This window comes from Lactuca saligna, chromosome 5 (genome assembly GCF_052625555.1).
Source record: "Lactuca saligna cultivar CGN05327 chromosome 5, ASM5262555v1, whole genome shotgun sequence".
NCBI lineage: Eukaryota > Viridiplantae > Streptophyta > Magnoliopsida > Asterales > Asteraceae > Lactuca > Lactuca saligna.
The window spans coordinates 25346659-25374129 of NC_136421.1; the positions used below are offsets into that span (position 1 = coordinate 25346659).

The 27471-nt window shown below is 41.3% G+C and overlaps 2 protein-coding genes and 1 long non-coding RNA gene across 5 annotated transcripts; 2 read left to right on the forward strand and 1 right to left on the reverse strand.

Moving 5' to 3' along the window:
- Positions 1–2678: 2678 nt before the first annotated feature.
- Positions 2679–6230, forward strand: LOC145048928 (Serine/Threonine-kinase ATM). Of its 2 annotated transcripts, none has more exons than XM_078997579.1 (2): positions 2679–2739; positions 3179–6230. In XM_078997579.1, the coding sequence occupies exon 2, from the start codon at positions 3260–3262 to the stop codon at positions 6029–6031; it is 2772 nt and encodes a 923-aa protein (XP_078853705.1). In that variant the 5' UTR covers positions 2679–2739; positions 3179–3259; the 3' UTR covers positions 6032–6230. The 2 variants fall into 2 exon arrangements, with proteins under 2 accessions (XP_078853705.1, XP_078853704.1); XM_078997578.1 differs by having other exon boundaries at positions 2695–2949.
- A 1058-nt stretch (positions 6231–7288) lies between these two features.
- Positions 7289–8701, reverse strand: LOC144998006 (Ribosomal protein L12/ ATP-dependent Clp protease adaptor protein ClpS family protein). The gene is made up of 2 exons (XM_078957851.1): positions 8586–8701; positions 7289–8121 (listed from the first exon to the last, which is right to left on the reverse strand). Exon 2 carries the CDS (start codon positions 8018–8020, stop codon positions 7454–7456), a length of 567 nt encoding a protein of 188 aa, XP_078813977.1. The 5' UTR covers positions 8021–8121; positions 8586–8701; the 3' UTR covers positions 7289–7453.
- Positions 8702–9706: 1005 nt separating this feature from the next.
- Positions 9707–11307, forward strand: LOC144997882 (uncharacterized). Of its 2 annotated transcripts, XR_013660000.1 has the most exons (4): positions 9707–10195; positions 10320–10769; positions 10846–10982; positions 11196–11307. It is a non-coding gene; the product is annotated as an uncharacterized LOC144997882 (long non-coding RNA). The 2 variants fall into 2 exon arrangements; XR_013659999.1 differs by having other exon boundaries at positions 10846–11307.
- The last annotated feature ends 16164 nt before the right edge of the window (positions 11308–27471 follow it).

Below are 27471 nucleotides of genomic sequence, written 5' to 3' on the forward strand. Positions count from 1 at the left end.
TCCATGGATTATCAAGTTGGGTTAAACCCATAGGATGCTCCATGGATGCTCTATGGGAGTTACAAACCCATGGGTCATGGAAATGAAGAGTCATGTCACATTAGGGTTTACATGGTGTAACTCTAGATGTGACACACTATATAAAGGACATCATACTCACGAAAATCGGCTACACTAAGTACAAGAGAGGGCTAGGCCGATTTTACAAGTGTTACATATTCTCTCAAGGTTTTTCCAAAGCATTTGGTGTTGTGTGAAGCATTTGAGGCACCACACTTGGGGTGCTAGGCCCTCAAGGTTTTCAAGGAATCAAATCAACTACAAGGTATGTAATTCTAGCCAACTTTTAGATTAAAAGTTCCCCATGTATGCTAGATAGGATTAAGAACCTTGGAAATCATATTTTGCATGTATTTTAGACAAACATAGATCCAAGGTTTCCTAGGGTTGCATGTACACTTAGGAGTTTTAGAATGCTCAAAACTTATCAACTATATCTAATGGGTCTAAGGCACCAATTTCGATCCTTGTCAGATTTGTATCCGGGACTATTGTCTGATATGCTTATTGGTTTACATCCGGGTAGTTAGGATGGTGATATGCTTAATGACCTGGTTAGGTCTGTACCGTGGTAATAGGATGTTGCTATGATTAGTGATCTGTTAGATCGTCTTGACTGTTATATATGCTAGTGTATGATATGTATGTGTACATGTTTGTTGATTGGGGTTTGGGTTGAGGTGGTCCTGCTTTGTGCTGAAGGCCAACATACCTAGGGCGGTCCAGATAAATTGAAGGCCTTGCAAAGGGGTTCAGTTAGGCCGAAGGCCCAACGAGCGGTCCGGATAGGCTGTAGGCCCTACGAGGCGGTCCAGACATGTCGAAGGCCATGAGAGCGGTCCAGATAGGATGAAGGCCTGCAAGGCGGTCTAGTCAGGCTAAAGGCTCATTATGCATGTTGTTGCCTATATGTTTATATGATATGGTTATGACTGTATGGCGTTGGTATTTTTTTTTTTTTTTTTTTTGGGGGGGGGGGGGGGGGGACTCACTAAACTCTCGGGCTTACAGTTTCAGATTATTGTTTCAGGTATATCAAGGGATCGCGACAAGGCAAAGACGTGATCGTACAACTCCTCCTGCTTTGTTTATGTTTCTGGGAAAACTCTGATATTATACATTAAAAACAAGTTGTAATGATTTTTAATGGTTTGAAATGTTTTTTTTTTAAGTTCAAATTTGGCATGATTTTTTTATGGGTGTTACAATCTTTATGTTTTTTTTTTTTCAGTTATCCTTCAGTTATTTTTTTTTTTGTTTGACTATCTTTGTGTTATTTTTTTATTCAGACTATTTATATGTTCTTTTTCTTTTTTCATTGTGACTATCATTGTGTTATTTTAGTAGTTCAAACTATCTAATGTTATTATTTTGTTGCAATTTTAGTAGTCATTAAATAAAACCAACATACAAACATACATATAATTGTTTGTAATTTTTTTTAAACAAAAACAAAAAATAACACATAGACAAAGAACAAGAAAATAACATAGAGATAGTCCGAACAACTATATATGATTTTTTTTTTTCTAAAACACATAATTAAAAACAAAGCAACATAATAATAATAATAATAATAATAATAATAATAATAATAATAATAATAATAAAACAAAAGACAACAAAAAACAAAAGACAAAAAAATCAAATTAAAAAAGGTTATTTAAATTAAATCAAAAAAATATAAAATAAATTTGATTTGTATTAAATCAAGAAGCAACTTCCTTAATATAATAATAATAATAATAATAATAATAATAATAATAATAATAACTAGAAAGGTTACCCCTGCTACGCGGGGGCCAGAAGTTTTCAATGTTGTTTCTGAATCGATAAATATGACAATCGTAGATAGTGCAAGGATGAAAAGTTCGAGCTTTGCCTCATACCGTTTTTTCATGTTTTTATGAAAAAATGTAAAAGTTTTGATCGTAAGGACCAGAAGTATCAAAATGACTAAAAAATTAAAGAGGTAGGATTTAACAACTTTTTAGAAAAAGAATCAAAGTTGTCAAACCATTAAGGTTTTGCGATCAAAAGTATCAAAATGACTAAAGATAAAATTGCCAAAAAAAAAAAAAAAAAGTTTACTATTCCTAACATTCATTTCATATATATATATATATATATATATATATATATATATATATATATATATATATATATATATATATATATATATATATATATAATAATAATAATAATAATAATAATAATAACAATAAAAATGTAATTTTTTTTTATTGTTATGACTGTTGACAGCGACTAGAAAAGAATGGTAACGTTCAGATTTTTACTTATTGGTGTAGGTTGTAATGACAACTAGATGCCCCTCGACGAGAAGCAACGAGATAAGGGGGCTGTGTACAACTTGATGCAACGCTGTTTTTGGCGTCCACCTCAGCTACAACAAGCACGAGATGTGCCCATACCGTATCCTTTTAGCTATTTCATTAAAAATATATTAAGAATATATCATATAAAATTAAATTAAATGGTAGAACGATAATCCTAAAGAGCTGAAATATTTGTAGAGATAGGAATTAATTTAATATTTTTTTGTCCATTTTTATTCTTTTCCCTCCTTGTTGAACTCGGGTGAACTCCTAAGTCTTAAACTATGATGATGTATGATGTTACATGTCACATGTATGTATGCAGAGAGAGGTACTTCGTCAGGTACACAGATCCACTCACTAACTCAAACTCTCCGCTCCTCCATTTTCAATAACAACAACAACAACATAACCGAATCTTTCTCTTCGCATCATTCCCCGATCAAAACCAACCAAATGAGCCCTAATTTTTCTTCTTCTTCTTCTTCTTCTTCATCTTCTTCTTCGTCTTCCCTTCATCTTCCATCTCTTCACAAATGTAATTAATTTTCAGGTACTTGCTGTTTTTCTTCTAATCCTTCTATGTGTCGGTATCTTTTAGTTTCTTTTTTCTACCCCAGTAACATACTTTCTTTGTTCCTTCGAGGTTTCTAGTTTGTTACTACGTCAAAGGTCGAACCTTTTTTTAGTTTTATATGATTAGGGCTCGAATTTGGAATTGGTTCCCTTGTTGATTATTGATTGCGAAAGGCTAATTGTATTTATGTGCGATTTTTTGACAGTTGTGAAGTCGATGCTGTTTGTGAAACAGAAAATTGTGACAGGGAGGGTTTGACTAATTGACTTTGTTGAATGTTATTTATATGGAAACCTTTAACACCTCAGAAACCCTAATCGAGGGTTTAGTGTCATCTAAACAAGATGGAAATGTGAATCTAGTGGAGGAAACGGATAAGTCGTTTGATATGGGGGAAGAGAAGCGTGATGAACCTGTGTCAACATCAGTTGCAGAAAATGGTAGCGGGGTTGATTTAAGTAGCCATGCAGATGTTCCTATGAAAGGTATTTCCCTTTTTGTGGAATTAACTGGCGATATTTCACATCATTTGGAAGAACATCGATCATCAAAGAGAAATCAAGGTGAGGTTACTGCTGCTTACAAACAATGTGGGGTCAGTGTGGGTGATTTAGTGTGGGCAATGATCAAGAAACAATCATGGTGGCCTGGAATTGTTTGTGAAGCTTCTAGTGTACAGATAAGGGAGAATGGACTTCTGATAAGATGTTTTGGCAATGGAAATTACATTTGGTGTCGACCTAATGAACTCAAGCCATTCATTGAGCACTTTCAACGGTTTTCAAACCAAAGAAACTCCAAAAACTTCTTTGGTGCCATAGATAAGGCTCTAGCTGAGGTTGGTCAACGTGTAAAGACAGAGTTCACTTGTTCTTGTTTCTCTAATGTGGTGATGAAAAGAAGGGGTAATGTTGATGATCTTTCATTGACTCGATTTGAGCCTGTAAAGTTTCTTGAATATATAGAAGATCTTTCAAGAAATGTTTGTATGCCTAATAAGGTTGATTTTTCCATCAATATGAATTTCTTGTCTGCTTTTAATCATTCATTAGGGCATTGCCAAATCCCAGTTCATCAACTTAAGCCTTCTTGGAGTCCATCAAAAATTAAAACCGAGGACGAAAATGGATATTTAATAATGGAAGATGATACAGAGGGTAGTGGTGGAAAATCCGAAAAAGGATATGAAACAAGAGAAAGAAGGAAGAGTAGGTTTTTGTCATATCCGGGAGAACAAAGAAAGGAAGAATTGAAGGAAGATGATAATGGAGGAATGGAATTGAATAAAACTAATGAATTGCCATCGAAGAAGAAGCCAAGAAAGAAGTATACCAAAAAGCTTGTCATGAAGGAAGATCCATTACCAGTAAATATATGTTCATCTGATGTGCTCTCTGTGCTTCAATCTGCAGCTCAAGATTGTGGTTTTCCAAGTGAAAGTGACAAATTTGATTCTGTTAAACATTTTGTAGCTGGATTTAGGAAATGGGTATTCAGTGATTCCACAAATGGAATCAGCATCACCACCGGAATAAAAACTCTGGAATCAGAGAAACCCAAGAAAGTGAGAAAGAAGAAGAATAAATCCAGTTCACTGATTCTAGATTTCCAGAATGCTAATCCTGTTCTTGTTCCTCAATCAATGGCAAATCAAGGAGTTCAAAATAATACCATCTATAATTTTAAAGATCCACAAATGACCAAACCACCCCTTCGTAAACTCTTACCCAAAAGGAGTTTGAACAATATGGACAACAATACCCCTATCCAAGCCTGGAATAGTAATCCCACTCCCTTGCCCAATGTGAATGGACACATGAACATGAATCCATATGTGTTTCCTTCAATGGAAGGATCAAACCAAGCCATGTATGGATTTGGGTCAACCCAACCATGGTTAATAAACCATGGTCAACCACAGGTGAGTAAGGTTAACCATGAGCCAAAAAAGAGAGGGCGAAAAAGGAAACATGTGGAGTTTCAAGCGAACGATGGTTTGATTGTGACACCAGATCTGACCAAAAATGGTGGTGAGAAGAAAAAGGGTAAAAGAGGAAAGAAAAAAGAAGAAACCGGAGTCCCATGTATAGATTTAAGTTACAACAAAGTGAATCAAGAAAACATACAAGTCACAGGTACTGCTTTCCTCTTAAAATTTTCATCAAACTACCCTTTACCCTCCACCCAAGTTTTAAATTTGGTATTTTCTAAATACGGGGAATTAAACGAATCCGAAACGTTCATATCCACTGAAAATCTAAGTGGTCAAGTTGTGTTTTCTGATTCTTCTAGTGCTGGAGGGGCATTTTGGGGATTACAAAATGACCAACCTTTTGGACCCGCCCTTGTTAATTACCGAATTCAGCATCTCAATAACACCGACCCTATCGAATTCAAGACTCCTATTAAGAGCCCCGCGTTATCACAAGGAGGGCAAGAAGGGAAATTCGATACGCCAGGTGTCATCGGTCCATACATGATCCCGGATTTAAACGGATACGCAAATGAAACTAAAACTAAAAAAATGGAAGAAATTCGGTTGCCTTCAATGGATTTAAGTTATGGGAATGAAGCTTCTTCGGGTACAGCTCTTTTGTTAAAATTCTCCCCACATCACCCGTTACCCTCCCAACAAGATTTGAATTTGGTGTTTTGTAAATACGGGTTGAACGGGTCTGAGACGCGGGTCATGGGTCAAGATCTGACGGGTCAAGTTGTGTTTGTGAACCCGTTGGTTGTTGGAGAGGCAGTTCAAAAATTGGAAAAGGAAAGACCATTTGGGGAGTCTCTTGTAAGTTATAGGGTTCAGCATTTGTATAGTGTTAAACCCGCGATTCCTTTAGGGATTAAAAAACCTGTTCATGTTCAACAAGAGGGTAATAATGGTAATGATCTTGGGGTTATAAGAAAGAATCTTGAAATGATGAGGGTAATGTTGGAAAAAGCTGGGGGTGGGTTGTCGGGTGAGATGAGAGGGAAACTTGAGAGTGAGATTAGAGGGTTGATGAATAAAATTAAAGTGAGTGGGATGGATGGGTGTTCTTCCTCTTCTCTATGATTGGTGGCTTTGAATTTGATTAGGGTTTTTGGAATGAATTCTCTCTTTGTAATTTAACGAATAACCTCCTTTTTTATTATTTTGGATTGCATTGAGAGAGGATGATAGAGAGAGTGTTTTGAAAGATTATGTTTTGGATAGTAGTGGTTGGTTTTATAAGACTCTTATTGGTTCTGAAAATGGTTTTTGTTTCTAGGAATTGTTGGTGTGCCTTTGAGTGTTAAGTTTTGGGACTGAATATATATTAACAAGATGAATCATATCTAAATAAATTTTTTTTTTATATGATATAGAGAAGTGTTGAAGCACCTCTTGGTGGGTTGAACATCACGTAACAAAGTTTAATTAATTATATTAATAAATCACCAAATAGTTCAAGAATACAAGTTCTCCAACCTACAATTAAAATGATTACAAAAATTTGTAAAGTACATAATATATGTAAAAAAGAAAAACACAAATACCATTTAGATAAATCCTAATTATGGGACAAAACAATCCAAATTCACGAAGGTATTTTCATTGGTGACAGTTTGAGTGATTCAACAACATCTGGTTTTATACCAATTTCTAAACTGGATCGACCCAGACGGTTTCTTTAAAAACCGGGTTGAACCAGTGGATAAAAAACCGTTTGAACTGTTTTATTGGACTTAGATAATTAGATCTCACTTAGCCCATTAAAAAACAACCAATTTCTAGAACAAATTGAATATATCAATCGACCAGGTTATCCGAAATGTATACAACTTGAAAACCGACGCACATCACTATCAAATATAGACTGGCGGCCAAACCGGTTAAATCGGGAATAGATCATCAGACGAGTTCAATTAAAAACTGGTTTTTAAAACATTGATTTTAGTCGGTTTTGTTGCATGAAATAGAATCTTATTTGACTTTTCATATGACTGTATTTATACAAATAAATACCCAAATTGTATAAAAACGTCTATTCTTTTATACAAGTTCCATTATTACAAAAACAAAAGTTTAAGACTTAATAAAATATGATGGAATTAATTCAAATACTAGATAATTAAAAGTCAAAATCATTATTTGTTTCTCTCAAGCACTGAAAACTGATATTTACCATAATAATCACTTTATACATTAAGTGCAAAAGCAAACCCAATGTTAGAAAACACGAAAAGCCCTAAATGTGAACATGTGCAAAACATATGACATTAAGAACAAATATTAGAAGAAATTAACCAAGAACATACTCCATAGTTCATAAATCTAGAAGATAAGAAAGGGGTAAAAGTCACAAATATTATTAAAGGACAAATCTTGTTTTCATGTAAATCCTACATCCAACTTTTTAACCAAAACCAAATCTAGCAAACAATCTTTTGATCAAAAGTACTTCACTCAAAAATCTTTCCTACAATCAAGAAACCCTAAAGTAAAAGAAACATATCACTCCATAACAGCAACACCTCCAACAGCTTTAATCTTCTCTATGATCTCATTCGCCTCTTCTTTAGTAACACCTTGTTTAATCACAACAGGAACTTTTTCAACCATATCTTTAGCTTCCTTCAATCCAAGATTTGTAAAAGCACGAACCTCTTTAATCACCTTAATTTTAGAAGCTGCATCAAATTTCTCCAACTTTATATCAAATGCTGTTTTCTCAACTTTCTCTTCAACCTTCCCTCCCCCACCTCCTGCCACACCTCGGGCACCCAAATCCACCCCTTCAACTGAAATCGACTGCATTTTAGGATGCCTTAGTCTCTCTCTAAGTGTAGGACCTATTTGCATACGCTCTTCAGGGGGTAGGGCTGCAATTTTTTCAGCAAGTTGGATGATTTTGTCAGAAGGTGGAGGTCTAGGGCCATATGGGTCATATGATGCGGGTAATTTGTACCTTTTGGGTTTGGATTTTGGGTCTGCAGGGACAAAATCGGGTTGAAAAGAACGGATTTGTAAAGGCCCAATAGGGCGCATGCGAATTGACCTAAGAAGTGCTAAAGATTTCATGGTTTTGGTTGTTTTCAGTAGGAAAGAAGACTCATAGATATGGCGTCTCCAATTCTAGAATGTGCGTATACTGCATGACACTTGTTTGGACCTTCTTACACCTGGAAAAAAGATGGGAAGGCTTCAGATACCATCAACATTTCAAGATAATTGGAAGTAATCATTGGTGAGATAATAAGTTCACAGTTTTGTGTAAATGTTTAGAAATTCATATAGTGCACAAAACCATTCATTTAAACTGTTTTTTCCAGGTATATTCCTGGGTGTTCCATATTTTAAAAACTGACCAAAATCGATTTGGAAACAAACGAGGTATTACATCGAACACTTGGAATGCATATGAAATGGTGCCATAAAGCACAAAGAATCAGCTCCGTATTTCCAAATTCGTAATTACATATTCATGGATACACACATACAAGGATAAAGATATCGAAAACCAGAAACTTGATAAGCAATCAAATTGACGCATCATACTAAAAGAGGGCGGAAAGCGAATGAGAGAAAAGGAAAAAAGAAGTGAAACAGTAACAAATGTAACCGGGGACTGAATCGTTTAACGAACCGTGATTAGAAGAACAGTGAGGCTGCAGAATCGAAGACAGTCCACCGATTTGAAGCTTGAAGGAATCGCCGCCTATGAAATGAAAATGAGCGATCAAACCTTCTTGGAAAAACAATGTATCTGGCTCTTAATTGAAATTTTGGCCCTTGTAGTTTTACTTGATGACACTTGAAGCCCTTCAAGTTTCAACGACGGATAAAATATCAATAATAATTGGCGAATGGCTTGTGACTTGTGATGACCAACGGCCGTTGCCCAATAAACTAATAGGAATATGCAACAAAAGTAAGTTGGGCCATACATTGCAAAACCCAATACTATATTGTAGAGTGTGTGGCCCATTCTTTATTAATGTTAATGTCATGAGTCATGACAATCAATAATTCGTAATTTGCTTTTTTAAGTTATTTAATTTTCATTTGTATTTAACAGAATACTAATTTTTATTTTGTTCATATTACATTGTTAAAAAGTTTAACTGAACAATGTATTATATAAAACGTTATAGTGGACGCAATGTTAGCGCAAAATACAATTAAATCGTCCGTATGGTTTGGTCAAAATTGCATTTTCAGTTCCTAACTTTTTTTTTTCACTCGGATCGTCCCTGTGGTTTGATTTTGTTGCGTTTTTCGTTCCTATGGTTTGGTAAAAATTGCATGTTTGGTCCCTAACTTTATGTATGTAAGGGATGAAAAATGCAACAAAATCAAACCACAGGGACAAAAAACGCAACAAAATCAAATCATAGGGACAATCCGAGTGCAAAAAAAAAAGTTAGGAACCAAACATGCAATTTTGACCAAACCACATAAACGATTTCAATAATTTACTCTTAAATAAATAAATTTTGTCATATGGAATATCATGTCGTCCACAAATTTACCCGGTTACCTCAATTATGGAATAAGAACCTAAAAAAAGTTTAGTAATATATATATATATATATATATATATATATATATATATATATATATATATATATATAATTTAAAAGTCCTTATGAACACGACTTGCTTCCTATTGGTTATTTTTTTTTTCTATTTTGCTTTTTGATAATTATCTATTTTATACCAGATAGTGGATTATACGTGCATCTTGCCTCTTTCTCTGTTGTCTACGTGCTTCTCCACCGCCAGTGTATCTAATAAAAATGAGATTAGTGCCAGTTCACCGTTTTATTCCATTGAACCCTCTACGATTCTTTTTTCTTCTACGGCCATTTCAACGCTATTCATACCCTTCTTCTTTCTGCTTCCACCGCTCCTCCTTCCACCGTCTTGATCCAAATGTGCCGATCCACCGCTTCAATACTTACATAACTTTCTCACACCGTCTATATGCCATCAAATTAAATCTTTGTTTCGTTTTCCAAAAATTCCAATAGTGTACCCACCTGCAGTTGATTCCATTTGATATCGACATCGGTGGGAGAAGAAGACGTCGGAGCAGGGCTGCCACACCCGATCACATAGGAAAGCCCTAAAATCGATTTTCAGTGGTTGTGCATGTACTCAATGATGACATATAGTGGGAAAGACGAAAGAAACCTCAAACCCATGATCGAAGTTCGAAAAAAAGGAACCACATTGCTAAAAATGAAAATTAAGGTTTGTGTTTCATCTTTCTGTATCTGATTTAGCACACAGTTGCTTTCTTTTTCTACCTACTTCACATTCCACCTGCCTTCTTTTCTTTCTTTCTGAAAAAACCATAACTTGCTCTTCTTATCAGATTCGCTCACCACATGTTCGATGAAATGCCTTTGATCAGTTATGCAGCAATATGTGTTTTAATGAAGGAAACCCTGTTGAAAGATTGGTTTACTATTTTTTCTGAAGTAATTCGATGAAAATAAACAGCGAATTAGGAAGCGTCGCACGTAATGGACTTGAAAGTATCCGGTTTGATCTTCAAGAAGCCTTGATGAACGTAGACACATGCATCTTTCCATTTCACCAAAAAGTTCCTTTATCGCAAGTTTGTCAGTTCAGTTCGTTTCATACAATAATAAAAAAACTTGACAAAAGCTACAAAAAAATCATATAATTGATCTCGAGATCAGGACAGGGATGCAATATGTAGTTATGATGCAAGCGCTAGCGATTCAAAGTGAATGTCATATCGATCATATCAAAATAACTGCTATTGGTACAAGATCAGAGTCCAAGATACTAGATACATGTACGTAAGTTCTAATCGTTGGGTTAACAAAATATTTCCGGTGTATATATATTTTGAATTCTTTGGCTTTGTGCAGGTAAGAATCTTGCTGATTTTGTGAAGACCAACACAAATCACTATCTTGGAGAGTACAAAGGACAGATGCTTGGGAGCTTCTCAAATGTATTGCCCGAAATTACAAAGAGAAAATCAACGCACATATAATTGTTCCTGGTAGATTATTAGGCTATTTCAAAATTCCGGATGACATCGCTCTGCTTATTTGTTGCTACTAAATTTAAAAAGTTTTTTTTGGTATAATGACCATTTTACCCTCGGATGTCCTTTACAACTATAAGGGCTATACGAGGTTTTTTATGGAGTAATGACAACTTTGCCCCTGCATGCTAGGCTTGTTTGCTGACGTTGATGTTGAATTTTTTGTAGGTATTCACCTTGCCCCTGGTTGCCCTGTCCGACTATATGTTATTTGAACTTGTATTTATTGGTTTTTTGGTACCCAGTTTCTGAAGAAGTTATAAGTTGGTTTATTCTATTATGTTAAACATAGATACAAGGTGAATTTGTTTCCATTGATAGCTTTTTGCTAACTAACAGTTACGAACATCCTTCTCTATAAGGTATATAATCTTTTCGTTTCAGTAATTTATTGTGATTTTGCTTGCTTTTGGCGCTACAGCAGAGAGTTGTTACTAAAGTTAATGTTTTGGGGACTTTTTAATGAAATTAGCAATGTACTCTAAGTAGAAATGTGATTTTAATTGAATTTACCAATTCAGTTTTTGGGACTTTTTGGACCGACATGATTCTTTTATATGATTGAGTTTTGTAATCCATGATAGCCAATCAGATTTCTAATCAGATTTCTAGTGAAGGTGTTAATGATAACCAATCAGATTGAATTTGGCCAAGCTTTGTTTTTGTTTTTCTATTTTGAATTTGTATCTTTGTGTCATAAACACATGACCACAATATGAAATACAAATAGTCAACTACAAAATTTCTCATTTCATCTTTATATTTTTTGCTTGAGAACATATTATTCAACAAATTATACACAACAAAAGTTGGATGATACACCTATAGATTTTGATCAAGTACAATTATTTTGTTACACTTTTTTTGCAACTTCCATCAACTGTCTTATTCTTTTTAACTTAAAGATTGACAATAATAATTTTCTTTATTTGAATTCATCTTTTCAGTCATGGCACATTACTTTCGAAAATCTACTCCTATGGGCCGATTTTTAGAAGTACCATGTTTATGTAAAGGGTATTAGAACTATAAAACATATACTTTATATATTAACGGTTTAGTAAATATATAAAATGATTTTTTCCATTCAATTTCTTACTTTAGTGAGTTCTTTATGTATTTTTATCAACTAACATTTATACATTATATAAAGATCAATGCAACGTATAAATTATTCAAAATCTACCATTTTACCTTCTATCAATGTTATGGAATCCAAAAAAATAAAGTTTTAGAGGCACGAAACTAATCAAATGAGATTCAAAAAAACAAAAAAACTGAACCACTCAACATCACCTTCAATAATTTTTAAACTATCCTTTGCTAACATACAATTTTGATCATTCATTACAGATGTGAGATGTATTTGGTGGTTGGTGGTTGCCTAATTTAAATAAAAGGATAAGTGTAACATTTGGTTCCTAGTATGTATTTTAATCTAAATTTTTTTGCTTTTTTTAGCTGGGACTCGGTGAGTTGTAGGCCCGACTCGCCGAGTAGAGACGAGATATTGAGCATGTTTAAGTTGGCAATTCGGCGAGTTCATATCCTGGACTTGATGAGTCCGCCAGTCTAGAAGAAACCCTAGATCCACGGGTTTTGCACCCTATTTAAACCATGTTATGAGCCCCAACCTCGCCTCCTTCACCCTCAGAGCATCATTTAGCAAACCCTAACCATTCCTTAAGCATTTTGAGCATTTCTTATGTGAATCTTGAAGTTTTGAAGAGAAGAAGAAAGCTAGATCCAAGGGAGGAGAAGGAGATCCAAGATCTTGCACCCACTACAGAGTTTAATGAGGTCATAATCGGATTCCTTCTAGTTCTATGATTAATTCTCCATTATAAGCACATTTAGGCCATTTTATCCATTTCTTAGCTTGTTTATAGTAGAGAGATCACATTGGGTTGATTATCCTTCGGATCTAGCCATGTTTCAGTTCCAAAAACTTAGATCTAACACCTTTATGGAGTCGTGTTGCATGAAAGCCCTAGATCTACTCTTTTAAGTGTCTTTTGAGCCTTTAAATCCCTTTTCATGCATATGTACATGTAAAGTTGGAAACTTTACGTGGTAACCAAGCCTTAAGAGCCCAGATATATAAGTTGTATGCATTGGTTTTGAGTAGAATCAACTGTATAGAAGTTGCATGCAACCGACTCGGTGAGTCGTTCTTCAGACTCCGCGAGTCGGGTCGCAAGTCCTCGGGTTTTTCCCCCTTCTATCTATTATGTCGAGTGGAACCAGTGAGTTGTAGGTGGACTCAGTGAGTTGATGATCAGACTCATTCATGGAGGGACTCGACGAGTCCAAGGCAATCTTCATATCTCAAGAACAGACTCGATGAGTTGTTCATACAACTCGGCGAGTCCCATTCGGGGTGTTCATATGATGAAAGAGCACTCGATGAGTTGTTCATAGAACTCGGCGAGTCAGATGCAGATTGACTAAGTGTTTGTATCAAAGAGGAACTCGTCGAGTCTATGGCAAACTTGACGAGTAGTAGCGAGCAGAATTGAGAAATGAGAGTAGGGACTCAACGAGTTGGTGGCCCAACTCGATAAGTCAGGTCAACTGTATGTTGACTTTACTAAGAGGTTGACTTTGATCAGGGGTAAAATAGTCATTTTACCCTCAGTATAGTTATCAGTATTTGATTGAGTGTACTTATGGAAATTGTAGTCGGGGAGATACCAGAGTAGCAACAGACAGATTCCAGAGCAATTCTTACAGCAGCCAGACTACGAGGTGAGCCTTCCTTCCAGTAGGAATGGGTCTACAGCCACAATGCCGAACCGTTTAGTTAGCAGTAGTTAGATTGCTTGATGTTTTTGTGATTCAATCATGTTTGTGTTATGTGTTCCGGACTTCGGTCCGATGCAGTATGCAGTATATGTGCCTATGCTAGTTGATATGTTTATGCTATGTCATGTTATGCTCAGTCAGCTTCCGGAATTTGGTCCGATGCAGGGGACAAGGTCCCAGTCAGTTCTGGATTTCGGTCCAATATAGTTAGTTCCGGACTTCTGTCCGATGCAGGGTACACGGTCCCTGTTAGTTTCGGACTTCGGTCCGATGCAGTTTCCGGGCTTCGGTCCGATGCAGAGGGCAAGGCCCTGGTTAGTTCCGGACTTCGGTCCGATGCAGTTTCTGGACTTCGGTTCGATGCAGCGGGCAAGGCCTAGTATGTGTTTATATGTTATTGTATGGTATGTGGTAGTTTGGGGGAGCTCACTAAGCTTTGTGCTTACAGTTTCAGTTTTGGTTTCAGGTACTTCCGCAAGTAAAGGGAAGAGCTCGGGATGATGGCATTGCACACACCACAACTTCAGTTTTTGTCCTGGGAGTTGATTTAGCTTTTCATAGATATGATTGATACAGTCTTGATACAATTTTCTAGTGATACTTTTTATGGTTTTGAGATATTGACGTATGGGTTTTTATTTTATGGTATTGATCTAATGATTTTAGTAATGATTAAACAAAAATTTTGGGTCATATTTTGGGACGTTACAAGTTGGTATCAGAGCCTTGGCTTGAGGGATTCGGATACACTTTCGGGTGTGTCTCAAACTAAGGAAACGGTAAAAGATTTTCAAAGGAAAAACATTTTCGAAAAGGATTTTTGAAAAATAACTTAGAAAGAAAAAGAGTTTTGATAAAGAGAAAAAGGTGTGGTGCGTGCGATCATCCGAGCTCAAGTAAGTACTCCAAAATTACCCATACAAGTTATATTATCCGTTTTAGTTTCAGTAGAACATCATGCTAGTATAGGACTAAGGATCTAGGATGATACGTTATGTTCCTGCCTTATGTGTTTCAGCTTGATGAGAATTGCATGCTAGTAGTGAATAGATAGTAGTAGGATAGCCTGTGTAGGTTATGCCTGATAGTATGATCTTAGCATTGTATGCTAGTACAGTTTGTTGTTATGAGAATAGTTTGCATAAGTATGTTTCCCTTATTCGAATGCTGCTTGCTTTGTGCTTTGTGAGACTCTGAGTGATGGGAGTTAGCTATTAGGTGAATACATCACGTCACATGTGGTCATGGTTGGATAATCTCAGAGTGCCGGATTTGACCCCATTGCGCAACTTTCGTTTGAGTCTAACCGTTGTAGGGATGAGTCTTTTACTCGAAGGATTATCCGAGCCTCATTGCATGTGATGGTATTCATGAGGTGGCTAATTGGAATTACAAGGAGGCCTTCAGCAGGTGATGACTGGTTAGGGTGGAGTCAAAGGTTTCCCTAGGGCAAGCCTAGGATGTGAGTAGAAGAAGTCAGTAGCAGTAGAGTGACTCGGTGGAGTCAAGGCAGTTCTTGAGGAAAGTATGGATAGATGTGGAAGGTAGTATGGGCCCATAATACTGAAAGAAAAGGATCCATACTCGAATCAAGGAAGGTTGAGATGAGATCGGGAAGCTTGTAGTAGCAACGATCCCTTGAGATATATCAGTGTACTGACGTTTGCCATGATATGTTTTTCAGAATGGTGGTTTTGCGACCTAGGCCAGCAGCCGGCAGTTCGGGTGCCAGAGAGGGATCCGGATCAGGCTCGGGAGGCGAGCATCTAGATGAGAAGACTAGAGAGTTTTTCACTTCAGAGGTGACCCGTATCATTCTTGAGAAAACTCCAGTGATCTTTGGTTCGATCAAGGAGGGTATACTAGAGTTGATGGAGGAGAGACTAGGCACATTTCGTGCTGAGGTGGTGGCCATGATGGGGTCGTGCACGCTTACATTCAGGGAGTTACAGGCATGTGGAGCTCCAGATTATCACGGGGCGTGGGACCCCATAGCGAGTACTAGATGGTTGGCGGATGTTTCCAACGCTTTCCGCACGAGCAGGTGTCCCGAGGGGGACAAGGTCAGATTGGCATCCTGTCTTATGAAGGACAGGGCACGAGATTGGTGGGAGGGGGTCGGACATGTCATTGGAGATGACGCAGCTTTGGACGCTATGACCTGGGCTGACTTTACTGCTAGGTTCAAAGCTGAGTTCGCACCAGTTATTGAGGTGCAACAGTTAGCTAGGGAGTTTCAGGATCTCACCCAGACTACAAAGACAGTGGCTGAGATTACTGCCAAGTTCAGGGAAAGGGCGCTTCTCGTTCCTCAGTATGCAGCTGATGAGGAAATGAAGAAGGACCATTATCATGAGATGCTACGGTGTGATATTCGTCACTTTGTGAGCCGGTCCAACTGTAAAACGCTGGATGACATGATTGCTAGGGCTCGAGAGAGAGAGAGAGAGATTGACCTTGAGATGGAGAGAAAAAGGAAGTCGGAGGCGACTTTGGGTTCAGGGAGTTCGGGAAAAAAGCCTAAGGTTCAGATCACAGATCTAGGAGTTAGCAGAGCCATGGTTGGTGTGGCAAGTGTGGGAGATTGCACGACGGGGCGTGTAAGGTAGGGAGTTCCGGCTGCTACAAGTGCGGTTTGACTGAGCATATAAGCAAAGATTGTACAACCACTACTACCACCATTGCGACAACGGATCTGATTTGCTTCCAGTGCAATCAGAGGGGACATAAAAAGTCCCAGTGTTCGAGTTTAGCTATTGCAGGGAAGGTGTCAGCACCTGCTCCTGCTACTTTGAGGATTACAGATGGCCGTTAGGGCCGAGTTGAGACGCCGGTGGCGAAGAGTAGGGTTTTTCAGCTAACAGCAGAGGAGGCGCGAGCGACTCCTAACATGGTGACGGGTATGTATTTTTCCCTTATCTCTGCATTTATTATTGATTGTTTCTTATGGTTATATGTTTTGTATAGGGTCGTTCTCAGTGAACGGCATTTCATCCACATTATTTTTTGATTCGGGGGCAACCCGATCATTCATCTCTCTTGTGCTTAGCAAGAGGTTTAGCAGAGCTCCAGGGGAGATAGATTGTCCACTTGAGGTTGAGATAGCAGCTGACAGGACCGTTAGGGTGGCGAGAGTACATAGAGGATGTGCTCTACAGTTATGAGCAGTTTCCGGTGGACTTGGTTCCTATTCCCCTGCGAGGAAATAAGGTCATAGTAGGCATGGATTGGCTGAGCCCCAATGGGGGTGGTGATAGATTGTAAGCTGCAGTTAGTGAGGGTTCAAACTCCCAGTAGGGGAGAGTTAGTGATTCAGGGCGAGAGGCCACAACGCGGACTAGTTTTGTGTTCAACAGCGAGAGCGAGGCGCTATTTCCAGCAGGGATGCGCTGGTTATATTGCCTATGTTTTAGACGCCCATGAGAAGGGTAAGGTGACAGTTGATGATGTTCCGGTAGTGCGAGACTACCCAGATGTATTTCCAGAGGATTTTCCTGGAATACCTCCCGAGAGACAGGTCGAGTTCAGGATTGACCTGATCCCTGCTGCGGCTCCGATAGCTAAGGCACCGTATCGGTTGGCTCCCCTAGAGATGCAGGAATTGTCTACGCAGCTGCATGAGCTGCTAGACAAGGGTTTTATCAGGCCGAGCAGTTCTCCCTGGGGAGCAACGATTTTGTTCGTGAAGAAGAAGGACGGGTCGCACCGTATGTGTATAGATTATCGGGAGGTGAATAAAGTAACGGTAAAGAACCGTTACCCACTCCCAAGGATAGATGACTTGTTTGATCAACTGCAGGGGGCATCTTGGTTTTACAAGATCGATTTACGCTCCAGGTATCATCAGATGCGAGTCAGAGATGAGGATGTGCAGAAGACTGCTTTCAGGACCCGGTATGGTCATTATGAGTTCGTGGTGATGCCGTTTGGGCTCACCAACGCTCCAGCCACGTTCATGGATCTCGTGAACCGCATATGTCGGCCGTTGTTGGATCGGTCGGTGATAGTATTCATTGATGACATCTTGGTTTATTCCAAGACTCAGGAGCAGCATGAGGAGCACCTGAGAGAGGTGCTAGAGATTTTGAGGAGTGAGAGACTTTTCTCAAAGTTCTCCAAGTGTGAGTTCTGGTTGCACGAGGTGCAGTTCCTTGGACACCTCATCAAACAGAAGGGTATGTTGGTAGATCCGGCCAAGATAGAGGCCGTGATGCAGTGGGAGGTCCCGAGATCTCCATCTGAGATTAGGAGCTTCCTAGGTTTGGCAGGGTACTACGGGAGATTCATCCAAGATTTCTCCAAAATAGCTGTACCGCTCACCCGACTGACTAAGAAGTCGGTGGTGTTTCGCTGGGGGCCTGAGCAGCAGGCAATATTCGAGACCCTCAGGCAGAGATTGTGCTAGGCACCTATCCTTACCCTTCCAGAGGGAGTAGAGGATTTTTTAGTCTACTGTGATGCTTCGATCACAGGTATGGGAGCGGTGTTGATGCAGCGAGGCCGTGTGATAGCTTACGCCTCGAGACAGTTGAAGCCTCACGAGGCTAACTATCCTACAAATGATTTAGAGCTGGGGGCAGTGATGTTTGCTCTCAAGATTTGGAGGCATTACCTTTATGGGGTCCGTTATACCATCTACACAGATCATAAGAGTCTAAGGTACCTCATGGATCAGCCGAATCTTAATATGAGGCAACGACGATGGTTAGATGTGGTAAAGGATTATGATTGTGAGATCCTTTATCACCCAGGGAAGGCCAACGTAGTGGCCGACGCCCTAAGCTGCAAGGCGGTAGCGGCCCCGATCAGGGACATATGTTTGAGGATGACAGTAATTACTCCATTGTTAGAGCAGATCCGAGAGGCTCAGTTCGAGGGCCTCAAGGAGGAGAGGCAGAAGTGTGAGAGGATTGTGGGCCAGGTAGCTTCCTTTGACTATGATAGTCGAGGATTGTTGACCGTTCATGGGAGAGTTTGGGTACCGCACTGGGGCGAAGTACGACACGTGCTGATGGACGAGGCTCATAAGTCTCGATTTTCCATCCATCCAAGGGCAACGAATATGTATAGGGATCTTCGACCTGACTATTAGTGGCCCTGCATGAAGTGGGATGTCACCTGGTATGTGGAGAGGTTCCTGACCTGTAGGAAGGTTAAGGTGGAGCACCAGAGGCCTCACGGAAAGATGCAGCCGTTAGACATTCCAGTGTGGAAATGGGAAGACATCACCATGTATTTTGTCACTAAGCTCCCCAGGACCGCACGTGGAGTGGATTCGATTTGGGTCATAGTGGATCGGTTGACGAAGAGTGCTCATTTTATACCGATCCAGGAGAGCATATCGGCTGAGAAGCTAGCCGATATTTATGTGCGATAGGTTGTGGCACGACATGGGGTGCCTGTTTCAGTGGTGTCAGATCGAGATGTCCGTTTTACTTCCAGATTCTGGAAGCAGTTTCATGATGAGATAGGTACTCGTCTCCATTTCAACACCGCTTTCCACCCTCAGATGGACGGGCAGAGCGAAAGGACAATTCAGACTCTTGAGGACATGCTCCGGGCATGTGTCCTAGATTTCAGTGGCAGTTGGGATACGTATCTTCCGTTAGTGGAATTTTCATATAACAACAATTATCATGCGAGTATTGACCTCCCTCCCTTCGAGATGCTCTATGGGAGGAAGTGCAGGACCCCGATTTGTTGGGGCGAGGTCGGTCAGCGTGTCATTGGGAGCACCGAAGTGGTGCTCAAGACGACATAGATGATCCAGCAGGTTTGTAGTAGACTACAGACTGCATAGAGTTGGCAGAAGAGTTACGCCGACAGGAGGCTATCAGACTTGGAGTTTCAGGTAGCGACATGGTCCTCCTGAAGGTATCAACCTAGAAGGGTATCATTAGGTTTCGGAAGAGGGGCAAGCTGGGCCCCAGGTTCATCGGCCTTTTTAGGGTTTTGGCCAGGGTGGGTCAGGTCGCTTATCGGTTGGATCTTTCGGCAGAGCTTAGTTAGATCCACAACATTTTCCATGTTTCCTAATTGAGGAAGTGTTTGGTGGATGAGTCAGCAGTTGTACCTTTGGAGGATATTCAGGTTGATGGCAACATGAGTTATATTGAGAGACCGGTTGCAATTTTGGATCGAAAGATGAAGACCTTGAGGAACAAGGTGGTTCAGCTGGTAAAGGTGCAGTGGCAGCACCGGAAGTGGTCTGAATGGACGAGGGAGGCTGAGGAGGAGATTATGGAGCACTACCAAGAGTTGTTTCCAGATGCAGCAGCGACAGACTTCGAGGACGAAGTCTAAAATAAGTGGGGGAGATTTGTAACACCTAGTTCCTAGTATGTGATTTAATCTAAGTATTTTTGCTTTTTTTTAGTTGGGACTCAGTGCGTTGTAGGCCCGACTCGCGGAGTAGAGACGAGATATTGAGCACGTTTAAGTTGGCAACTCGGCGAGTCCATATCCTGGACTCGGAGAGTCCGCCAGTCTGGAAGAAACCCTAGATCCACGGGTTTTGCACCCTATTTAAACCATGTTATGAGCCCCAACCTCACCTCCTTCACCCTCGAAGCATCATTTAGCAAACCCTAACCATTCCTTGAGCATTTTGAGCATTTCTTGTATAACGACCCAAAAATACGACCCAAAAATTTTGTTTTTCAATATAATCAAAACCATAATATGAGTATCATAACATAAAAAAAACATACGCGATGCACCCCAAATCATAATAAAATACTGTGCGGAAAACTGTATCATACTATATCAAATCCAAAACAACTAAAACCATCCCCAGGATAAAAGCTAAGCTGTGGTGTGTGCGATGCTATCACCCCGAGCTCTTCCCTTCGCTTGCGGAAGTACCTGAAACCAAAACTGAAACTGTAAGCACGAAGCTTAGTGAGCTCCCCCAAACTACCACATACCATACAATAACATATAAACACATATTGGGCCTTGCCCACTGCATCGGGCCGAAGCCCGGAAACCGCATCGGACCGGAGTCCGGAACTGACTGGGACCTTGTCCCCTGCATCGGACCGAAGCCCGGAACTAACTGCATCGGACCGAAGTCCGGAACTGACTGGGACCTTGTCCCCTGCATCGGACCGAAGTCCGAAACTAACTGCATTGGACCGAAGTCCGGAACTGACTGCATCGGACCGAAGTCCGGAACTGACTGCATCGGACCGAAGTCCGGAACTAACTGCATCGGACCGAAGTCCGGAACTGTCTGACTGAACATGGCATAACATAACACATCAACTAGCATAACACATATACGACATGCTACATCGGGCCGTGGCCCGGAACATAGTACTTAACACATAAAACATAGCACACAAATCCTGTTCGAACCACGAAGGCATCGAACATACCAACTACTGCATCGGACCTAAATCCGGAAACTACTGCTAACTGAACGGGCCGGCATTGTGGCCTTAGACCCGTTCCTACTGGAAGGAAACTCACCTGAACTGGCTGAACTTACTGGTGATCTCACTAGCTGCTTCCCGACAACTCACGGAACTCTTGCTCCCCGAACTACCAATATCAATGCAACACTGAGTCTAACTGACCCCCGAAAGGCAATCAAGTCCACCCTGGTCCAAAGCCAACCTTCCAGGTCAACCCTACTCGCCGAGTCACCCTACTGACTCACCGAGTTCAAAATGATCAGATTCCTTTCATTCACGACTCGACTCGCCGAGTCAGTCCATGACTCGCCGAGTCCACCGATTTCTGAGTCCAGACCTGTTCAACTCACTGAGTCTCCACCCGACTCACTGATTCGAGTCACAACTCGAAGGGTTTGGGGTTTCACGACCTGACTCGCCGAGTCCAAGAACAGACTCGCCGAGTCCAAGGCAATCTTCATACGACTCGACGAGTCGTTCATCCCACTCGTCGAGTTTCTCCAAAACTTCATGCTACTCGCTGAGTCCACTCAAAGGACTCGTCGAGTCCCTTCAAATCTCCTTACATGCAGAGGATTTTTGAGTCATGCATGGACTCCAAACTATAGATCCACCCTTCCCAAGCCTATTCCACACGTAAAGTTGCAAACTTTACGTGTAGAGAAGGAGATCTAGGCAAGGTACGCCATTACCTAGGGTGTAAGGCCAAGGGACTTCAAAATTGACACAATGGCTGATACTTTATGCTTCTCCAGGCCCTAAGACACTTGAATCTGAAGTAGCAACTCCAGATCCGGCTTCTAACCCAAAATAATAACATTTTGGCAAAAGAGCCCCAACAACCACACATAGATCTAGGTGCAAAAAGGGTCCAGGAACTAGTTTATTACCTCCAAGTGCTCAAAATGAACTCACAATCCCAAATCTATAGCTCCTTCTTGCTCCTCCAAGTTCCTTCTTCCTTTTCCAAGCTTTAAAGCATCTTCCAAGGCTCAACTAGAAGATATGACGGCTAGGGTTTGATATCCAGGGCTAAAGAGGCAGTAAGGAACCCTAGGAAGAAGATTAAGACATTTATATAGGCCCCAAGTCCTGAATTTAGGGTTTTCCACGCACAGACCAGACTCGTCGAGTCACCTTGACCGACTCGCCGAGTCGGTCACTTACACCTCGACCCGGATCCCGCTCGGACTCGCCGAGTCGGCCCTTAATTTGGGGCTTTTCTTTCCCTTCTTGGTCTTCGAAACTTTGGGTGTTACAACTCTCCCCCACTTAAACTAAACTTCGTCCTCGAAGTCTGCTATGGCCCACTGCCTGCGAGCTGCCTCTAAACCCAACCAACTATTCCAACACCAGCTGCCTACCCTCGTTGGCTTTTGCTCGATCCTTCTGACTAACCTTAATCCCTGCAGATAACATCTCGGGTCAACCCTGACCCTGAACATCCTGGAGACCTAACTTACTCAACCGGCAATCCTTCTGGTACTCACCAAGTACTGAACTAAACCTATAGGGGTTCACCCCTTCCTGTCCTTGCGCAAATCCCTTGCCTTCCCAAGGCAAGGTTCTATAACCAACTATTTCTCTGTAACTGTGAAGGTCCTATACTTCACCAACTCCATCCCCCCGCCGATTCCAGTACGGGTCAATACCGCCAACAACCACCGACGCCCCTATCTGACATAACTTGGTGCCGAGCACCCCTGGTCCTTACTGACGTCTCCATATTCGGGTTACCGAACCCTACCGGTTACTACACCCCTTCGCAATCTCCTATTTGCTTCCAGCGACTCCTGAAAATACTTCGACTATCTATAACTGTTTTATTCATTCTTCCGCTCATACTGAAACGATGTTGCTGGGAATAGCTTGCTTATATGCCATCTGATTACTCAACTCCTACTAACTCGAGCCTTCCATCCTGAAAGAAAAGCTACCTGCCTAGCTATCTTTACATATCACTAAACTCGGCCGAAGGCTCAGCTGATCCCACTGAGAGAGACTTGCCATTTCCAAATCAACCAACTATACCGTCAACACTTGCCTTCCAACACAAACACAATACTGACCCAAAACTCCGAAACCTTTCAAACACTGAATTGTCTAGAATACCGAACTTGCCTGAAACACTAAACTGCCTGAAACACTGATCTGGCTGAATCACTGAGCTGCCTGAGACACTGAGTTGGCCGAAACACTGAGCTGCCTGAAACACTAAACTGGCTGAAACACTGAGCTGCCTGAAACACTAAACTCAAGTCCAACTGTGGAGTCAAGGGAATCCTCACTTAGTCGCTTCCACGACTTCTGAATGAAATCTTCCTCAAGGACTAGTTTCCACTAGTTATTCTGTCACTGAGGCTCTAACAACCTTCCGATCCAACCGATCGGGTCCATACTTCACATCCTGACATCATCCATTCTATGACTAATAACATGATGGCTCCCAGACTGACGGTAGCCCTTAACATTCCCGAACCTCAATGGTCCACTGCTACTCTTATCTCATAACTGATGTGACGATCTATAGCCAAGATTCGCTGACTTAGCCATAACTGAACCATTTGGGAAATCCGAATCTAATTCGTGGATTCCCATATTCCCACCGCTGCACCCGAACGGGTGGGAGTTACTACATTCCCGCGTTCAGCCACGCGCTCAAGCTGCTACCAATCTGATAAAAGCCACGGCTACACCCGCAGATTCACAAGTCTCAAATACTATCTGGCTGCTAATGAACGCTACGGCTACCCCCACAGGCTTACAACACTCTACTACTATCTGACTGCTAGTGAATGCTACGGCTACCCCCGCAGACTTACAACACTCTACTACTATCTGACTGCTAGTGAATGCTACGGCTACCCCCGCAGACTTACAACACTCTACTACTATCTGACTGCTAGTGAATGCTACGGCTACCCCCGCAGACTTACAACACTCTACTACTATCTGACTGCTAGTGAATGCTACGGCTACCCCCGCAGACTTACAACACTCTACTACTATCTGACTGCTAGTGAATGCTACGGCTACCCCCGCAGACTTACAACACTCTACTACTATCTGACTGCTAGTGAGTGCTACGGCTACCCCCACAGGCTTACAACACTACTAGTACCATCCCGAGGACATCCTGACTATCCCTAGTCCCGCTAGTGATTCTTCATCCCGATTTCTCAGACCAGCCCTCAGTCTTTGAATTCTGCATCATCCTTGACATCTTATATCCTTGATATACTTAGTGCTTCGTCGAGGAATTCTCCGGCTTGGTTCCCAAACCAACCGTCTACTAATCTGGATACAAGAAGCTATTGTTGGGAAGTTTCCAACCTCCCAACTACTGAATCTACGCAACCTGCATGCTGCCTCAGACACTGGCTACCAATGCTAAAACATCTCCTGCTACCCGTTCTCAGGGTCTTCATTCCGACTCTCATGCGCCCGTCAGGTGGCCCTCAATCTTGGATTCCCAACCAGCTTCTAACCATCTCGATTACATGAACTAACTGCTGGGAAAAGTTCTCGAACTCCTAATTCTGAACTTCTCAATCCATCCATCACTGAGCTACTACCATTTCTTCTTAGAGGCCGCGCACTCATTCTGAGTCTACGAGACTCTTATCCAAATATACCCGGAGGGTTCTCCCCCACTTCGATCCTGCTTATCCCTTGCGGCTTCACACTCAAAAGAGATCCCGATCCTTGCTGTCATTCCATAATCATCCTGCTAAGGAACCCAAGCCTGCCATAGCTAGGGATCTAACCAATCCATTCCAACACTAACCACTCCGAATTAGCGAAACGAACCAAATCTCTCCCAACCATGCTACAGTTACTGCATTCTCCGAAACCTTCTTCATAAGAGCACATCCCCTATCTACCAACCAATTCTCCGAGGTATGCAAAAGGCATATATCATAATCATAAACAAGCCACACTAACACCACACCTAAGTTTATTGACATCAATGCAGCAACATAGCAATAATGTTGTGAATAGTAAAATAGAGGGAAAAGAATCATACCTGCAACCTGATCTGAAGGATCCTCAAATCTCTCTGATTTTCGAACTCTACTATGGCAATAAGGCTGTCCCAACCGCTGAACGGGGCAATTCACCCTAACATGGCCAGGTTGATGACAACGATGGCATAACTCTACTTCTACTGTGCATTCCTGATGTTTGTGACCCTTCCATCCGCATCTGCCGCACTTAGACTTGCTGCGCACGCCAGCTCGTGCTCCCTTCTCCCTCGAGCAACTATCTCGACCTTGCGGGCTTCTGACACCCACTTCGATAGTGTCCGACTGCCCATCTTGCCGAACTAGACCGGAAGACCGCTTCCTCTTCCCAAGCTGACTATCCGAGTCAATCTCCCGCTCATGGGTCATAGTGACCATTTCACCCATTGCCTGGACAGCTGAGGTCCGCCTTTCAATCCCGTCGACCACACTATCGGTGATACGCCCAATGGTGTTTGGTAACTCTTCCTGGAGAACCCGCGAAACCTCCGTAGCAATCCAATCCCGCAGGGAACCCTCTTGGGGGTAAGGGGGACCACTCACCCCCGACCCCGGATGACAAGTGCTAAAAATGGGACTCCCCTTTCTGATGGATCCCTGGGATCCATCAGAATCGGGCTCTATATGAGCCTCAAACTGTCCTGAAACTGCCCCGGCCCCTAAGGCCTTAAGGTGACTGTCCATGAGCTCCACAATGGCCTCTCTAACTGAACCGAAAATCACTGGAGTCTGATCAATGATGTTGCGCATAATCTCTGCGGAAATGAAATCCCTCATCTGATCATCAAGTTGCCCGGCTCCAAAACCCGAGCCAGACCCCTCCCCTGCACCTGAACTGCCAACTGATATCTCGCGCAACGTCACCATGCTGAAAATATAACAATCCCTGATCAATTACATACTACTGCTGAGGGATCTCTCACATACTCTACTAGTTCCTTGGTTTCGCCTCGGCCCCTCTTGAATCGAGTACGGATCCTCTGCTTTCAGTAGTATGGGCCCCTACTACCTTCCACATCTATCCGTACTTTCCTCAAGAGTTACCTCAACTCCACCAAGTCCCCTTTTCTCTTCTACTGATCTCTGCTACTCTCATCCTAGGCTTGCCCTAGGGAACCTCTAACTCTACCCAAACAGTCCTCAGCTGCTGAAGGCCTCCTTGTAATGCCAATTAGTCACCACCTGAATACCATCACATGTGACGAGGCTCGGATAATCCTTCAAGTAAAGGACTCGTCCCTACAACGGTTGGACTCAAACGAGAGCTGCGCAGTAGGGCCAAATCCAGCACGCTGAGATTATTCAACCCTAATCACATGTGATGCGACGTATTCACCTAATGGCTAACTCCCATCACTCAGAGTCCCACAAAGCACAAAGCAAGCAGCATTCAGATAAAGGAAACATACTTAGGCAAAACAATTCTCATAACAAGAAACTGCACTAGCATACAATGCTAAGCTTATACTTTCAGGCATAGCCTACACAGGCTATCCTACTACTGTCTACTCATCGCTAGCATGCAATTTTCATCAAGCTGGAACACATAAAGCAGGCACATAAGGCATCATCCTAGATTCTTAGTCCTATTCTAGCATGCTGTTTTACTGAAGCTGGAACTGAAACTAAACTGAAACTGAAATTGAAAATAATCACATAACTTGTATGGGTAAATTGGGAGTACTTACTTGAGCTCGGCTGATCGCATGCACACACCTCTATCTCGTTAAAAATTTCTTTCTTTCTAGGTGCTTTCAAAATTCTTTTTAGAAGACGTTTTTATTTTAAAAAATAAAAATCTTTTATTTCCCCTTAGTTTGAGTTCAGATACACCCGGAAGTGTATCCGAATCCCTCAAACCAGGGCTCTGATACCAACTTATAACGACCCAAAAATACGACCCAAAAATTTGGTTTTTCAATATAATCAAAACCATAATATGAGTATCATAACATAAAAAAAACATACGCGATGCACCCTAAATCATAATAAAATACTGTGCGGAAAACTGTATCATACTATATCAAATCCAAAATAACTAAAACCATCCCCAGGATAAAAGCTAAGCTGTGGTGTGTGCGATGCTATCACCCTGAGCTCTTCCCTTCGCTTGCGGAAGTACCTGAAACCAAAACTGAAACTGTAAGCACGAAGCTTAGTGAGCTCCCCCAAACTACCACATACCATACAATAACA